The 19,082-nt window shown below is 43.0% G+C and overlaps 1 protein-coding gene across 1 annotated transcript in view; it reads left to right on the top strand.

The window, feature by feature from the left end:
• The window catches only part of LOC120060878 (1-phosphatidylinositol 4,5-bisphosphate phosphodiesterase eta-2-like), a 75,524-nt gene that overhangs the window by 22,772 nt on the left and 33,670 nt on the right, over positions 1-19,082 (top strand). The window contains exons 5-10 of the mRNA XM_039010286.1: positions 2,601-2,771; positions 10,200-10,293; positions 11,002-11,205; positions 13,369-13,489; positions 14,860-15,031; positions 17,356-17,463. Coding sequence (XP_038866214.1) covers positions 2,601-2,771; positions 10,200-10,293; positions 11,002-11,205; positions 13,369-13,489; positions 14,860-15,031; positions 17,356-17,463 — 870 coding nt within the window. The remainder of the gene's footprint in view (positions 1-2,600; positions 2,772-10,199; positions 10,294-11,001; positions 11,206-13,368; positions 13,490-14,859; positions 15,032-17,355; positions 17,464-19,082) is intronic.

The raw sequence follows: 19,082 nt of genomic DNA, 5'->3' as shown, positions 1-19,082 counted from the left end.
GTTCGGCTAGTAGCTACAAACTCCCAGCCATGACATAGCCTAGTAAAGCCAGAGGGTGCTTTGACAGCATGACCCTGCGAGGATTAGCAAGTTAGCGTTGTGTTATCGTGTTAATGTGTTGTTAGCGCTGGTGGCCGCGGCTGTTCTTTTACCCCAGCCTGTGGCGTAGCTAAGCGCGCTAAGCCTCGCGCCCCGCCGAGGGGTCACCCATATGGTGCTCAGGGACGCAGATGGCTTCTGGTGTAATACATGGTAACACACGGTAAACACACCAGGGACCAATCTGGACGTGTGTGTGTGTGTCAGACAGGAGTGTGTTTACGGGACAGTGGACTGGTCTGCTGGCTTAACCTACTTACTCCTGGGAGGAACCTGTGTGTATTTCCCCTGTTGACTTGACCCAGTAGGAGGATAATAACCAGCGCACGTGCATCAATTGCATTAAGCATTAGTGACCCTCTTTCAATATATATTACAGTATACAGAGTTCTTGGCTTGTTAGCATATGATTTTTGGTACATTTGTCTAATCACAACATTGTGTGCAAAGTCATAGATGGTCATGTCAGTCTGTGTTATATGTTTTTTTAAATGTAACCTTTATTTAACTCGGCAAGTCGGTTAAGAACAAATTCTTATTTACAATGACGGCCTAGCCCGGCCAAACCCTCCCTTAACCCGGGTACAACGCTGGATCAATTGTGCGCCGCCCAATGGGACTCCCGATCACGGCTGGTGTTGATACAGCCCGGGATCGAACCCGCGTCTGTGATGACGCCTCTAGCGCTGCGATGCAGTGCCTTAGACCGCTGCGCCACTCAGGATAAATGCCGCATTGCTGTAATTTTCCAGTTAGCTTTTAAACTCTCATAGACTAGCTCTCATGTCTCAGCTCCCGTTTGGGTGCAAATCGTTACTTATATTCTGAGTTCACCATCACTGGCAACGTTAAATGAAACGGTTAAAAAGAGAAAAGAAAAAACACCTTGCCTGACCATGTTTACAATTTTCCAGTAAATGTAGATCCTATTGATTGAGTCAATCTGATCGGAGCACTGGCTTATCTTACTTCCACACTCCCCTCTAAGTCCCTTGAGCTCCACACACCGATAGCATCTCCTCCATTCTGACTCACTATCGTCTCATTCTCCTCATTCATTGGTTCCGATTCACTGGGCCTATGAGCAGAGGCCGCTCTGTAGCTTTTGAGAACAATCCTTAGGTTGAGTCCCAAATGGAACCCCCATGGGCCCTGGTCAAAATTAGGGCACTATATAGGGAATAGGGGTTCTGGTCAAAGTAATGCACTTTATAGAAAACAGGGTGGCATTTGTGACACACACTCAGTCTGACCCCCTGCCTGCCCAGGAAGCAGTAAGCTGAGGAAATGGGGTTGCCGTTTTATTACAAAAGGACTCCTTCCAGCACCACCTGGGGTGAGGTGATGTACTGTAGCCTAGCTTAGCCTAGTGCATCAAGAGTCTCTCTCCTCCTCTCACCCTGGAAAGATTGACTTCAGAGAGCCCGTTTGGTGTTGAGACACAGAGGTACGTTGTTTCAGTGAGGCACTCTTTATCCCGGGCCGGAGGCAACACCACTCAGGCAAGCTGCTCAATGATTTATCGCAGCTGAACGCGCCGGAGATGAGGAAGAGAAGCGAGAATCACCACACACTAATGAATTAGTTCATATTAGCCACATGGCTAATGTGCCACCTCGTAGTAACGGCTTTAGTGCCCAGGCCCCCTTTTACATAATGAATGGGTGGGAATGAGACTAGATTGATATTTTCTGTTGGTTTAGAAGAACAGGAGCTCTCCTGGTGGCTGGTGAACTCTCCCCCCCACACACACACACTCTATGTGTAATCTCAATGTTTAAGAAGCGAGTGTGTGTGTTTCAGTTGTCTCTGCCTAGTCATACTGAGAAATAAGTGTCAGTTCCTCACTTGTGCCAAAACCCATATTCACTCTGTGACCTGTGTGTGTTTTGTGTGCGTGTGTGTGTGCGTCAGTGTAGAGCAGGGATCTCGCTGGTTGAAAGTTATGAGAACTGGAAGTTTGAAAGTTTGTGTGTGTGTTTTCAAGAGCTGGGAGCTGGCCGGGTATCAGAACTGGCAGGTTGAAGTGTGTGTGTTGTGCATGGAGGCCAACCTCCCACCAGCACCCACGTCATCACTCTGCAGGTCCATCTCTAGCAATGCGAGACATATGGAGCTGGCCATACACAAGAAAACCATTTCAACCATGAGTGTTGGCAGGCATGCAGATACCAAACTACAATATGCATGCTCATATTCACACTACATCACCAAAACACAACTCAATATTCCATCTGACTAGTTATCTAACTGAGTGTTAGAGTGGCTGTTAATTGCTGTGCATATTATTCGGGCGAACTTTTAATAATGTGATCCTATACACAACACAGCTCCATTCACAACAACACATCATTTGGTCTAGGATCTATAGGCTAGCCACATGATGAATGCAATAACAATCATCCCTGAACTGAATAACTACTGCGTTACAGTGGAAGTTAGGATTCCACTCTTTATGTCTAAATGAACTGACATGGCATTGTGACTTCTCTTCTCCCCAGGAGGCAGACACAGATGACAACCAGGGCACCCTGGACTTCGAGGAGTTCTGCTCCTTCTACAAGATGATGTCGACACGCCGCGATCTCTACTTGCTCATGCTCACCTACAGCAACCACAAGGACCACCTGGACAGCATCGACCTGACCCGCTTCCTGGAGGTGGAGCAGAAGGTATGCAGGAGCAGAGTTGAAGCGTATGCAGGCAGGCTGGTAGGCAGATAGGCACATAGACGCAGACATGCGTGCTGGCACACACATCCGTGCTGGCACACACATCCGTACACGGATGCACACACAGGTGCAAGCATGCAGGCACGCTGGCATATACACACGGAGGTACTCACACGGAGGTACTCACACGGAGGTACTCACACGGAGGTACTCACACGGAGGTACTCCTTTAAGGCATTTCTGTGACAGCCTTTTTTTGTAATGGCTTGACTGAGGCAAACATCTGAAGATTTGAGTCTCAACAATGGTTAGGAACATGATCCACTTGTTGGACAATTGTATAGTTTTTTCCCCCCCTCCTGCCTGTTTCCATGTGTCAAAAATATGTTGGTCAACAGATTAGGGGGGGGAAAGCACAGGATATTACTGTTTAATTGCAGTGAAAATGTGTTTGACATTCTGACGCTTCAAGCTTTGACAAAGAGGTTTCAACCGTTAACATGCTGACCAGACTGGACACGTCGTGTGCGCGAGCTTCGCAAAATAAATTTAGAAATCCATGTTATTCAATTATTGCACCCACACTGCTCGCGCGCGCCAACGAGCGTCTGCGACGCCAAGGGCTAAAATAGAAGTCGTTCCTATTTCTGACGCAGATCACGCTGAAAGTCATCTCCTCATTGGTTTATAGAAGCAGCTACCCACGTGCCATCTCCTCATTGGTTATACCCACGTGGGTGATTGAAAGACGAACTTTGTTGCCGGTTGTCGTGGTAATACAATGAAAGTTTAAATGCGATCACCATATAAGTTCAAAGATGAAAAATCCTGGAAGGAGGAGAGATGACTAGAAACGATTCGGTTGGTCGTTTTGTGTGTGGATTAATTGTCGGAGTAGAAGTCCTTGTGCATTTCAGGTAAAATAACAACTCAATGTTTATATCCCAGGACAAATTAGCTAGCAACAGCAAGCTAGCTAAATAGGACAAATTAACGTTAGCTAGCAAGTGCAAGCTAACTAGCTAAATTGCCATACATGTTTAATGCTTTTCGACCTGTCCCCAAATTAATGTCATAGGTTCAGAGTTTGTTTTGATATTTTAACCTGCGTGTCGTGATCGCGTTTGGTGTAGGGTGACAAAATACATTTATGCACGATAGCGCACGCGCGCAGCCGGTTTGGGTTCCGTGTTATTATTAAGGGACAGATCGAAATGTACTGGGGGGGAGGGGCTTATTCAACTCAAGGTGTTATAAAAAAGAAAAGCAACCCCAATGTTACAAATATTTTCACATGACCCTCCCCTTGTACAGTAAAATAAATGGAACACCTTCCCCCCTCATAGAATTAACTCAAAATAATGTTTACGACCACAAATAACAATAACTATAGCGACTCTGTGTTTATAAACGTGGATATTGACTTCAGCATGCTTTTGTGGCACAATCGGGTGCCACCCAGAGCTATAGGCTAGAAGGTTGTGGGTTCGCCGACCAACACAGATGAGCTCACTCTCTCTGCCTGGTTCATTACACTATGATCAGAGCTGGCTGCAGACAATGATCAGCTAGGGTGAAATCAGATTTTCAACATTTTTTATATTTTTTATTTATTTTTACCCCCTTTTCTCCCCAATTTTTGTGGTATCCAATCGCTAGTAATTACTATCTTGTCTCATCGCTACAACTCCCGTACGGGCTCGGGAAAGACGAAGGTCGAAAGCCATGCGTCCTCCGAAGCACAACCCAACCAAGCCGCACTGCTTCTTAACACAGCGCGCCTCCAACCCGGGAGCCAGCCGCACCAATGTGTCGGAGGAAACACCGAGCACCCTGGCCCCCTTAGTTAGCGCGCACAGGAGTCGCTGGAGCGCGATGAGACAAGGATATCCCTACCGGCCAAACCCTCCCTAACCCGGACGACGCTAGGCCAATTGTGCGTCGCCCCACGGACCTCCCGGTCGCGGCCGGCTGCGACAGAGCCTGGGTGCGAACCCAGAGACTCTGGTGGCACAGCTAGCGCTGCGATGCAGTGCCATGGACCACTGCGCCACCCGGGAGGCCCTGATTTTCAACATTTTGATGCCATATTTATAATTACATAAAATATATGCAATTAATTTTCACCCACAGGTTTCTGTGCCAATGCACCACACAACCAATCAACAAAGCATAACGACTTCGAGCAATTCAATATCATGGTTTTGTGTTGACAAAAATAAAATGCATCCCTCCCTACCTTGTAGGCTTACCCAGTATAGAAGGGATGGCGTGACAATGTCATTAAACTTTTTGTTGTTTTGTAAAATATGTTTGATTGATTGATTGATTTTATTTGTCAGTAAAAAAAATACATACAGTTGAAGTCGGAAGTTTACATACACCTTAGCCAAATACATTTAAACTCAGTTTTTCACAATTCCTGACATTTAATCCCAGTAAGAATTATCTGTCTTAGGTCAGTTAGGATCACCACTTTATTCTAAGAATGTGAAATGTCAGAATAATAGTACGGAGAATGATTTATTTCAGCTTTTATTTCTTTCATCACATTCCCAGTGGGTCAGAAGTTGATATACACTGAATTAGTATTTGGTAGCATTGCCTTTTAAATTGTTTAACTTGGGTCAAACGTTTCGGGTAGCCTTCCACAAGCTTCCCACAATAAGTTGGCTGAATTTTGGCCCATTCCACCTGTCAGAGCTGGTGTAACTGAGTCAGGTTTGTAGTCCCTCCTGCAGCAAAGGACCCCCACAACATGATGCTGCCACCCCTGTGCTTCACGGTTGGGATGCTGTTCTTCGGCTTGCAAGCCTCCCCCTTTTTCCTCCAAACATAACGATGGTCATTATGGCCAAACAGTTCTATTTCTGTATCATCAGACCAGAGGACATTTCTCCAAATAGTACGATCTTTGTTCCCATGTGCAGTTGGAAACCGTAGTCTGGCTTTTTTATGGTGGTATTGGAGCAGTGGCTTCTTCCTTGCTGAGCGGCCTTTCAGGTTATGTCGATATAGGACTCGTTTTACTGTGAATATAGATACTTTTGTACCTGTTTCCTCCAGCATCTTCACAAGGTCCTTTGCTGTTGTTCTGGGATTGAAATCTTTAGGAGACAGTTGGTGTCCCACCAGTCCCATGGTGTTTATACTTGCTTACTATTGTTTGTACAGATGAACGTGGTACCTTAAGGCGTTTAGAAATTGCTCCCAAGGATGAACCAGACTTGTGGAGGTCTACAATTTCTGAGGTCTTGGCTGATTTCTTTTGATTTTCCCATGATGTCAAGCAAAGAGGCACTGAGTTTGAAGGTAGGCCTTGAAATACATCCACATGTACACCTCCAATTGACTCAAAGGATGTCAATTAGCCTATCAGAAGCTTCTAAAGCCATGACATAATTTTCTGGAATTTTCCAAGCTGTTTAAAGGCACAGTCAACTTAATGTATGTAAACTTCTGACCCACTGGAATTGTGATACAGTGAAATAATCTGTCTGTAAACAATTGTTGGAAAAATTACTTGTGTCATGCAGAAAGTAGATGTCCTATCCGACTTACCAAAACTTTAGTTTGTTAACAAGAAATGTGTGGAGTGGTTGAAAAACGAGTTTTAATGACTCCAACCTAAGTGTATGTAAACTTCTGACTTCAACTGTATATACACAAAGATTTTTAAAAGTGACCGAGATTGCACAATAAAGTCAGGGACTTATTTCCATTGTGGTTTTTATTTTTTACATACATATACAATTACATAGATACAGACACATTACAGAGATGAGTATGAGGGGGGTGTTTAAGTACAATTCTTACAAGCTTGTTTAGCTGGGAGCTTATTCTTTCGATGTTTGGGGCTGCTGGTGAACCATGATGTGCAGGCATAATCAAAGTGACACTGGATTAGCGAACTAGCTAGGTTTCCATCCAATTGGTGACAGATTTTCATGCGAATATTCTAAAATTTTCATAAAAACAATATGTAATTTCAGAGTTTTCTTTAGGAAATTTGACAAGGAAGATTTTAATGTACCGGACATTTTGAGAAATTTATCGGACATCCATATGCATTCAGGTCCAACCTGGCGCAGCCAGCGCCATCAATAAACGAGGGATATTGGCTAAATGAGCCACATTTACGTCTCCTTAAAAACAGCCTATAACAAATTACAAAAACACTATTCCTTATGTTTCGAAGTGTAGCCTATGCAAAACTGTATATTTTATTCGTTTTTAGGCTACTTTCCTAAAACAACAATTTTCCACCTCGCGGTTCAGCTGTCAGAGATTTGAACATGTATCAGGATATTCCATGCATAGGCCTATAGGCTTAGGTGTCCACTGTATGATATAAACATTTGTATAAATATACAGAGCCTATTTAAAGGAAGGGAAGATTAGGCATAACCCCAGTGAGTTAGAGAGATATTCCGGTGACATGCTACGACACAGACATGCGTTTCTTAATGTCAGATGGCTACTGCGTCTGCTACTGTACAGATATAGCCGTACAAAAGAAGGCTAATTTGTGCATTTTCTATCAGAATATTTTGCATAAAGATGAGCATTATATTGTTAGATTATAGCAGTAACTATGGTAGGCCTGAAACAGTCTTCCTCAACTCAAGTTCAACTGTCGGAGTCAGTTGGAGCGCCAGGGCGCGCTGCCTTCATATCATAGGCCTGCAGTAGCTAAAGCTTAATAATAGCCACACCATACCAAACCTTCACAAAAGTTTCTAAACTTTATTAGGGTAATATCTAAAGTAAGTCAAGCCATTGTTTATAGGGAAAATACGAGCAGAAGAGCAAATGTAAACCAGGGAAAAAACACACTACCCTCCCCTGTGCCCAGTAAAAAACCGCAAAACCCTCCCCAAAGCAAAATAAAAAGTTTGACAACCCTCCCATATTATGGACCCCCCCCCCCCCCCCAGTAAATTTGTATCTGTCCCTAGCTGGATAGAAGAGACAATTGATGGAAAAACACCACAATCACTATCGTATACATGCATACCATTTGGAATGCTTATCAAAATTCTCATCCTAAGTGTTGTGTTTCGTGGCAATATTGTAACCGAGCCAATATATCCTTATCTACAGTATAGAATGCTCAGCTAACCAATGGGGAAAGCTCCTGCTACAGCAAGTTGGAGGAGTGTTTATGCTGACATTACACTTAGCCCACTAGCTAACTAAATGGGGATGTGCTGTGTCTTCCCCCGTGAGTCGCCCCGTAGAGACCGCGCTAGGTGACAGACAGTCGTTTAATGGATCTTCCATTGGGTTCTGAAGCAAATGCTTAATAGTGCTTAAGTGCAGACGCAGGCCCCTACAAGGCTATTAGAATTAGCAGTATCACTTCAAATGAACTTCTAAAGGCTTCAGGGGATAACATGTAATATGGTTCTGCTGTGAAAAAGAGACAGAAAAGGAGCTGTAATTAGGAAATTGTATCCAATCTGTCGTATTTTTGGGGCACGGAATTGGATGTTCCACTACTCGCTACTTCGTTGGGAAGCATTGAGGCGGTTTTGCGAGGTGATTTATTTGAAATGGGGCCAGGATGCAGCTGGGCTGTCTCTAGCTCTTCTCTCCTCTCTCTGCTGGCATCATTAGCTACAGCCTCCCCTCGGTTTCTCATTTTAACTGTGTTTACTAGCTCTCTCTTGGTGTGTGTGTGTGTGTGTGTGTGTGTGTGTGTGTGTGTGTGTGTGTGTGTGTGTGTGTGTGTGTGTGTGTGTGTGTGTGTGTGTGTGTGTGTGTGTGTGTGTGTGTGTGTTTCAAGTTTTATTAGTCGTATGTACTGGATACACATGGTATCAGTGGTGGTCAGTGCCGTTTAAGATGAGGGAGGCCATTTTGTTCTTTTTGCATGGATATTGGATTACTGGAGCATGGATATTTTAATTTGATGACTGTCATTCGTTTCACCCAGTTCAATGTAACATCGATAGGTTTAGGCTACTACATGATCTCTCATTTTCCCTATAACCATCATGAGGTTGCTACAACCTAGCCTATGAATAAAAGACTACTACATGTGTACCTACACACTGAAGAAGGCTGTAAAGCCGAACCATCTTTGTACGCTATCCTTGATGCAGTGAGAAAAAAAATGAAGTAAGCCTTATGCCACATATATTTTTTTAATGCGAACCGTTACACTTTTTTGTTTGTCCTTCTCTACATTGCAACAACAATAAGAAATAAGAAAATAATACGAATATAAAGTACATGGCTTAATAAAATAGATTTTTTTTTGCATAAGTATAATACAGGAAGGCACAATTTATAGTCCAATATGTGTTTTGAGGAAGGGGGGGATTGGGGGAAAGTTTAAATTGTGCAGGATTTAGCAATCATAATAAGAGTCTGTGTGTGTGTGTGTGTGTGTGTGTGTGTGTGTGTGTGTGTGTGTGTGTGTGTGTGTGTGTGTGTGTGCATGTGTGCTAATGTGCATGTGTGCTAATGTGCATGTGTGCTAATGTGCAGCGAGTCAGTGCAGGTGGTCAGTCCAGTTCAAGTTTTCAGCAGTCTGATGGCTTGTAGATAGAAACTGTCTCTGAGACTGTTGGTATCAGACCTCATGCTCATGCTCTACGGTCTGCCCGACGGTAAGGGAGTGAACAGCTTGTCGCTGGATTGTATGGGTTCGTTGATGATGCTGCGGGCCTTCATCAGGCACCATTTTGTGTGTGTGGTGTATATTAACTCTCCCATCTCTGCCTCAATACCATTGCCCAAAATGTGTCCACTCTACACACTCGTAAGCCAAACCCATTTATCCACATTTACCCACTTATTAAAAATCCCCTGAACCTCTCATGATGAGGCATTGGGTATTGGCGCAAAACCACAGTCAGTAAGCAGTTTGATGTCAAATCCCTCATGTTTGAGAGTGAGCAGTTGAAAGTGTCACAACAGAAGGGAGAATTAGCTTTTTTGCTGGCTAGCTTCTCATTCTGTGGTCGAAATCCTGTGTACCCCTTCAACAAGTAGACCAAGCCACTTAGCCAAAGCCTCTCTCTCCCAGTGCTAAGCGCTAACCACAAACATATTGGCCTAGTAGTGTGCAGCCCTGTACTGGGAAAAAAACCTGGCACTGAGACAGTCTGTTTCTTCAACAACCCATTTTGGAACGGCCTGACGATGATCAACATGGATGGGAATCTGATCGACCAGTCAGCCGGTTTAAAAGGGCCAGCTGTTGGGCGGACAATCGGATTCCAGCACAGGGATGAGGGCAAAAGCCGCATGTGAGGACATCGCCAAATTGGATTAACAGGACTTCCCCCAGCCCTCCCAATGTTTACTGTTATGGAGGGGGGATTTGAGGAGACATATTTTATTATGGGTACTGTAGTCAATCTGCGTTTCTTACTGTTTGCTTATGTGTTTTTGTCTTTGTATTTTTCCATTTTGTAGATGACCAAGGTGACCAAAGACCATTGCCTTGAGATTGTGAACAAATTTGAGCCCTGCTCCGAGAACCAGAAGCAGGGAGTTCTGGGTATTGATGGTAAGAGCTCTCTTATTGGTCCCCTTTTCGATTGTCCTTTTATCAGTCAAATGTTGAATGTCTCACCTTGCTCTGAAATTGATCTTGTCTAACAGGCTATTCATATAGACTCCCTGAAACCCCCCCCAGTGATTATACAAAAACATGTGTTTATTGTTCATCTCCCAAAAAATCTAAAATCCAAATGGATGCATGAAATGTTGGCTTGTAATAATTTTTGTTGTTGTTGTTGATCTGTCCCTAAACCCACAGACATACTCTGAGCATTGTCTGAACTTGTCATTTTAGTGAGCGAATACTTAACATTTGTGTACTGTCAGTTTACTGTCAGACCACATTCACGTGCCTGTATCTCTATCATATGAACATGTCATCGTCTCTCTCTATTCAGAATACATCTACAATATTGATACTTTATATGCCCAAAGGAAATCCCTCTAGGAACTCACCATGGTCATATCACCCCGAGATCCACTTTCATGTTCAACACATCTGCCCCATTCCCCTCAATCCCACCCCTGTCTACAAGATGTCTCCCACACATCATGATTGATTGCTCCCATGTGGTCCTCTTCGGGGTTGCATTCACTAGGCACCAAAGGAACGAAAATTGACTGAAACAGGGAGGGGACTACCTGGACTTGTCCAATAAGGAACGTTCATTTTCATTTTCAGTTGTAAAAAAAATTCTGTTTGTGTGTGACCCAGGTTTCACCAGCTACATGCGCAGCCCGGCGGGGGACATCTTCAACCCGGAGCACTACGAGGTGACCCAGGACATGTCGCAGCCGCTCTGCAACTACTTCGTCGCCTCGTCCCACAACACCTACCTGATGGGCGACCAGCTCATGTCCCAGTCCCGCGTCGACATGTACGCCTGGGTGCTGCAGGCCGGCTGCCGCTGCGTGGAAGGTCGGTGAAAGATGCCGTTCTCTCCCTCATGAGCGCACACACAGACATGCAAACATTTGTGTGTAAAGAAGCACATGCAAGCAAACACATGCACCCAAATACATGTTTGCAAGAAAGCATGTACCCGTGCACATATACACACACAGGTTACATACAGTGTTACAAATATTTGCTATGTCTATCATCACAGTCAGTGACTGTTAATGGGTCCCTAGTAAGTAAACGAGCATGGTTAACCTGTCTAGCCCCTGGGGTCCGCTAGCGGAACCCCCCCCCCACATTCCACTGAAAAGGCAGCGCGCGAAATTCAAAAAATATTTTTTTGAAATATTTAACTTTCACACATTAACAAGTCCAATACAGCAAATGAAAGATAAACATCTTGTGAATCCAGCCAACATGTCCGATTTTTTAAAATGTTTTACAGCGAAAACACCACGTATATTTATGTTAGCTCACCACCAAATACAAAAAAGCACAGACATTTCTTTCACAGCACAGGTAGCTTGCACAAAACCGACCAAATAGAGATAGAATTAGTCACTAACCAAGAAACAACTTCATCAGATGACAGTCTTATAACATGTTATACAATAAATCTATGTTTTGTTTGAAAAATGTGCATATTTCAGGTATAAATCATAGTTTTACATTGCAGCTACAATCACAAATAGCACCGAAGCAGCTAGAACAATTACAGAGACCAACGTGAAATAGCTAAATACTCATCATAAAACATTTATGAAAAATACATGGTGTACAGCAAATGAAAGATAAACATCTTGTGAATCCAGCCAATATTTCAGATTTTTTAAGTGTTTTACAGCGAAAACACAATATAGCATTATATTAGCTTACCACAATAGCCAAAAACACAACCCATTTATCAGCAGCAAAAGTTAGCGACCGCAAAAAAAAACAGCAAAAGATATATAATTTTTCACTAACCTTGACAACCTTCATCAGATGACAGTCCTATAACACCAGGTTATACAAAATAGATAAATACACTTATGCTTTGTTCGAAAATGTGCATATTTAGAGCTGAAATCCGTGGTTATACATTGTGAAAACGTAGCAACTTTTTCCCAGAATCTCCGGATATATTTCTGACACTCACCTAATCTGACCAAATAACTCATCATAAACTTTACTAAAAAATACATGTTGGATAGCAAATGAAAGATACACTAGTTCTTAATGCAATCGCCGTGTTAGAATTCTAAAAATAACTTTAGTACGACATACAGCTTACGTTATAGCGAGACAGCGCCTGCAATGAGGGCGGAAAATAGTACTAAACATTTTCCACAGAAATACGAAATAACATCATAAATGGTTCCTACTTTTGCTGAGCTTCCATCAGAATCTTGTACAAGGGGTCCTTTGTCCAGAACAATCGTTGTTTGGTTTTAGAATGTCCTTTTCTCCTGTCAAATTAGCAACCAAAGCTAGCCAAGTGGCGTGAAGCTGTCCATCATCACCAAACGCAGAGAACGGAAAAAGCCAAAACTCCCGATTTAAACTTTCAATAATCTGATAAAACTATATTGAAAAAACATACTTTACGATGATATTATCACATTTATCAAATAAAATCAAAGCCGGAGATATTAGCCGTCTATAACGAAAGCTTTTCAGAACGCAATCCAGGGTTCCTTCCCGCGCCTTGCTGAACAAAGGAAATTTGGGGTCATGTCATTCCAAGAGCTCTCGTTTGACCTCAGATCAAGCTATACACCCCATTTCACCTCTCACTGCCTGTTGACATCTAGTGGAAGGCGTATGAAGTGCATGTATATCCATAGATTTCAAGCAAATGAATAGAAAGGCCCTGGAACAGAGCCTCAATTTCAGATTTTTCACTTCCTGACAGGAAGTTTGCTGCAAAATGAGTTCTGTTTTACTCACAGATATAATTCAAACGGTTTTAGAAACTTGAGAGTGTTTTCTATCCAATAGTAATAATAATATGCATATTGTACGATCTAAAATAGAGTACGAGGCCGTTTAAATTGGGCACGATTTTATCCCAAAGTGAAAATAGCGCCCCCTATCCCAAAGAAGTTAAAGTAATAACACGGGGCTATTAACTAGCTTTGAGTGCCCTTCACTTCTCATGGTCGCTCCTCTCCCCTTTCTTTTTATTCCCCTCCACTGAAGTGGATTGCTGGGACGGGCAGGACGGAGAGCCCATCGTGCACCACGGTTACACGCTCACCTCCAAGATCCTCTTCAGAGACGTCATCGAGACCATCAACAAGTACGCCTTTTTGAAAAACGAGTAAGTGTGTCGCTGCTTTGAATTTCACCTCTTTCTCTCATCTCCTTTTGTCCATAGACACATCAGCTAGTTTCCCAGGTTTCAACCCCCTGACAGAAAGTGGGACTTTTATGGCACGTGGAAAATGAGGTTCTGAGACATTCGCTCGCACATAATCTCAATTCACAACTCTCTTTTATGCCGCGTTGTTCATCCTGAGCCTATATAGGAGAATGCGTGGGAATGAGACGTTGAATTCAATTGCCGTCAGTATGGTGTTTCATGAGATAGGGGTCTGATGAGAGCTTTTTGTCATGCACGCAATAGCGAGCCTAACAACATTGTCCGTTTATGCTAATGGTTGCATTGTGGCATTCAGATGTAGTCTACTTTACCGTAGGGTATGTAATGCATTAGATACACCAATGAACAAGGCTCATGGTAAAAACATTTTTTTTTATTGAATTATTATAGTCATTTATAAATCACAAACTATTAAAGATAATTATCTCTTAATATTCCTAATACAAATAGATGGTTCTCAGTGACTCAGTCTCTTTCATTTAATAGTTTTTCTTGAACAAAGCAAGCATACAAATTGTTGCGCCGCTAGAATGAAATTTATCATACACAACTGTCATAGACTAGCATCTATCATCCACAAGTCCCTGGGATCATAGTTGAAAGGCAGTGTATTGTTTTGAGTAGTGCCCATAGCAATTGCAGTCTACCCCACACACATGTTTTTGAGGACAGAACAGGGAACGTCGGCGACCATCATGTCTTGGGTTATGATGGGCTGTGTTGTGTGCCTTAGTACTTAGAAATGCAGACAGAGAAATGCAGGCTTGACACTCCTACAGGCTTACTGGAACAAGCAAGTGTTTCTACATGACCTGCTTTCTCACTCACTCATTCACTCACGCATGCACACACACACACACACACACACACACACACACACACACACACACACACACACACACACACACACACACACACACACACACACAGTGCTACTGTAGGCGATAATCCAATAGAGATGCACGTGAGTCTGCATGCATATATGTGTGATCTTTAGTGCAAGACTATTTGTAGATAATTGTTTGAACAGCAAGGAACGTATTCAACTTCAAAGAATGTTGTAATTTTCTGAGGCACTTCAAAATCAAATTTCAGAGGGTTGAAGGTGATGACATTGGACTGAAACTCTAGTCACAAATTGAAAACCCATGTCTTTGTCATCAACTGTCTCATTAGTGATAACCCAGTGCCAAGGCTGTGCCATAGATGTCTGACACTATATAGATTGATGGCTTTATCTCTGGCTGTACCCGAGTCTTTGTCCTCAAGTCTCAGACGTGGTGATAACCCACGTCTGTCCCTGTCAGCTACCCAGTGATCCTGTCCATAGAGAACCACTGCAGCGTCCCCCAGCAGAAGAAGATGGCCCAGTACCTGGTGGAGGTGATGGGAGAAAAGCTGGACCTCTCAGCCGTCAAGGCAGATGAACAGGGCCACCTGCCCTCCCCAGACACCCTCAAAGGGAAGATCCTCGTCAAGGTAAACAATTTGCAAGCGCATATTCACACACGCCCAGACACACACACATAAGTATTGTTCTTAGCAGTCGGTCATAGACCAGGGGTCTTTCCACCCTCGGTCCCAGAAAGGAGATCTACTGGGTGTTCAGGCTTTTGTTTCTTCCCAGCAGTAATACACCTGATACAGCGAATCGTGGATCTGCAGACTATTGAAATAGAAGCCTTGTTTGGAACAAATGCCTGCAGGCTTGGACACTAACCCTTGTCACATTACAGAAAGGGAGGAATATTGCCAAAAGCAATACATCATATTAGAAACAAGCAAATTCATTTCTAAAAAGGTGAGGCGCCTGAGTTCCTTCCTTCTCGCTGGAAATCGTTGGAAATTGTTCAACCTGTAGCTGACTCTAGGCACATCAGGCAGCTATGGGTCAATGGGCACTCCTAGCGCTCGTTACCACACTGTTCTAAATACAGCATCAACTCCGCACGTCTTCCCCAGACAGACAGCTTAAAAATCACTCTGATTTGGCCCTAGTGGGTCTTCGGAAGTAGTCCTCTCCTTCATGCCCTCTGACCATGAAAGGACGTGACTGGCCAAATCAATATGGCTGACAGCTATCCAGCTCTTTTCTTTTCGTCATCACTAAAGAAAGGAGACAACGAGAGGAAACCTTTTAAGAGTGCTAAGACACATGCATGTCTGTAACAAACTGAGTTGCCTCCATCAACTCCACATTAGCAGACGAGACAGAACAGCCCGTTTTGAAGTTAAGGAGGGTTTATTGATGCCAGGTGCTTTAGTGGAAGAAGGCCCAGTACCAAGGCCTGGTTGGCATTCACATCACACTGCCATGTGGCAGCTGTCCAGTAGAGCTGCGTGTGATTGTACTATAGCATCACTCCTACATGATCGTTTGGAACTGGCTGGATTTTCTCATTTGATTGTGGATCGTTATAGTTTTGTCTGCGTTTCAATTAACTGTCAACAGTGTGTGTGCGCACGCGCACGTGCGGCCCCGAAAGAGATTGCTTCTTATGATGGTTCTAAAACATTGCATACCAGAAGCACACTGCCATGTTTAACACAGCACTTAAAGGAATACTCCCCCCAAATTCTTTTATCATATCGGCTGGACTTCTGTATATGTCTGGAAAACTTGATTGCTGACATGCAAAACATTTTGGAACTATATCAACAATGGACTAAAGAAACAAATACCAAAAGATAGTTTTTGGGTGGAATTGGCCTTTAACTCATTCCACTCCACTCACAACGTGGACACTGCTTGCGAAACTGTCCGATGACACTAAATGCAGCCGTAGCTTCTTTATGGATTTTCGACCAATCCTGAAGCCAGAACAGAATCCGTGCCTAGTTATTGAAGATGATTGCTGCTGAGAAAATCTAAAAAACATCCCCTCGTTGAACCTTGGAAAGCCGGCGACCGGCAAGATCGAGACCGATCCTTTACTGCTGCATCGATCCCTGACATTTTTACCCCTCTATCCATCAGCGTTGTCTTTTCAAGTGTCCCTCTCGTAGAGTATAAGGCTGCTACTCAGCAGGGCCGTTTGTGTCATTCAATCAAACTGTTACTGGTGAACAGCATGTTTAGAAGGTGTCATTTTCTAAATAGAAACGTATCATGTAGAATAGACATTCTTCTTTGTCAAGGAGAATAGGCATTTGTGTCAGCTTTATGTATGATATTTCTATCTACAACATGACACCATTCTGAACACTACCCCAGAAACACTGGTATGGGAAGAGTCCCTAGTGGCTGCTGTAGCTGTTACGGCTGGTACACCTTTAGCACTCAGGAGGAAAGCCTAATGGTTTCGATTGGGGAAATATAGTGCAAAAAGCTACATCCTTTAATACGCACCATGTTAATAGCACTCAGCACCTCTGAGCAATAACAACCCATTTAGTGTTTACACTGAATTAGACAGTATTATGATATTAATATCTAGTTCAACCTAAAATGTCGACTTCAAAGCCGAACTGACCCACACACTGGCATACAGATAAAAAGGCCATAGAATGAGTACAGGTCAGTTAGGTTTACCCATCCCTAATGGTTCAGGTAGAGTATTGAGGCGGGTTACATGATTCTAGACCTGGCCATAAGGGTAACTTCTACCCAGAAACTCATGAAATGGTGCTACTTGGTTCTGTTCATTAGAGCATGCAATCGAAAAACTATTTGCACCGAAGTATGAAAATGTGCGATTCTTATTGATCCTATTCAGGTATTCCATCCCTCATACAGAATGTTTTTCTTCTGTTTGGTGCCTAATAAATATGACCCATATATTAACGCCACTTTTGTCCACCAGGGCAAGAAGCTCCCGCCGAACATCGACGAAGACAACGAGGAGGGCGACGTGACGGATGAAGACAGCGCAGACGAGATGGAGGACGACTGCAAATTGATGAACGGAGATGTAAGGGCCCCTCCTCCTCCTCCCTCCATTTACCCATTTGAATCCCGCCAACTCTGCGGTCGATCTATTCTATATTGAAAATAATACAATATATAATACAGACTGAAATATACTGTATTGTATATTGTGCAGGATGTTGTTTGTTCCTAATTGGAGTCTAGAAACAACCCAAGTATGTTTGTCGCTGTTATTATTGTATCATTATCCGTGCTGGTAAATGTGCGTGCGTGATTGTGGGCATGCATGCTTATGTCAGCGATAAGTTTTCTGTTCCTGTTTGTACTTAATGAATGATGTCTCAGTTAAGCATTAGCCCGTGTCCGTTGTGGCCCCCTCCTCATGTCTCGTCTTCTCTGTCGTAAAGCTCTGTTGTTCCCTCTGTGTACCTGTCTCTTTCTCTTTCTACTCCCTCTCTTCTCCTATCTCTGTCTCTACCTCTCCCTCTCTATCTTTTCATTGTCGTCCATGCATTCTGAAGTGGAAGGTACTATAAAACGTGGTCATTCTCAGACTTCTTTAAACATCACCCCGCCCCAATCATATCCTATTTAACATACATTTGTGCACACTACACCTGTGACTCTGCTGTCCAATGCCAGTGCCGAGGTATTTATAAAACCATAGAAATAGAATTGTTAGAAGGGACATTCTATTTTTGTATGAAACCTTAGTCAAAGTGAGAAGCTTTACCATAACCAATGGTGTAATTTTTAGGATACGTCCCAATATATCTCAATGGTTGCTTCTCCTCGTCTCCTTTCCCTCCTCCCTGATATGACAAGATAGTTGTCGTTAAGCCCATTCCAGTCAGTAGTCCTGAAGGAAAATATGTGCTAAATAGAATGTATATTATGTGGAAGGAAACAATTTAAGACTACTTGGATAATATAGCTATTGGCTTTGTACATCTCTTTTGATAAAAAAAAGGCAGAAACTTGCTAGTTACTTGTATCTCAGGACGTTGTCTATATACATGTTGAGACCGATGACAGGAGTTTGTTTGTGGTGTAACTCTCCCATCTAGTGGTAGAAGCATGCAAGTGGTTTCAGGTCCAACTTCCATAGTGCTCTCTTTTGACACTATACACTGAGGATACAAAACATTTCCATGACATAGACTGACCAGGTGAAAGCTATGATCCCTTATTGATGTCACTTAAATCCACTTAAATTAGTGTAGACCAGGTAATCCCAAACTGGGGTATGCATAATGCCGTCGGGAGTACGCCAAATAAAAATGTGACTCACATTTATTTTTTTACTCACATTTTCAAACAGTCCATTTATATTTTCCAACGGGGCTATATATTTGGGTGAGTTTTTTTTCTCGCCTGAGTAACCTCGTTTCACTGCTAAAAATAAAATTAAACCATCTAGTGTTCAGCGAAATAACAACACAATGTCAAATACAGGTAGCCAACTAATTAACATTCACATTAATCGTTACTCTCTCGCGGGTTCACTCTTGCGCAGACATTTAGAAACGAAACATGACACTTTGAAAAACAAGCCACAGGAGTTTTTTGAGCGACAATATAGACGACAATCGAGTAGTAAGACATGTATAAAATGTATAAAAGCAACAGATACCATTAATAAGAAGGGGCTAGAAGTGTCTT

The sequence above is a fragment of the Salvelinus namaycush genome, chromosome 16 (assembly GCF_016432855.1).
Source record: "Salvelinus namaycush isolate Seneca chromosome 16, SaNama_1.0, whole genome shotgun sequence".
Classification (NCBI taxonomy): domain Eukaryota; kingdom Metazoa; phylum Chordata; class Actinopteri; order Salmoniformes; family Salmonidae; genus Salvelinus; species Salvelinus namaycush.
This window is presented reverse-complemented; position numbering and strand designations above follow the sequence as displayed.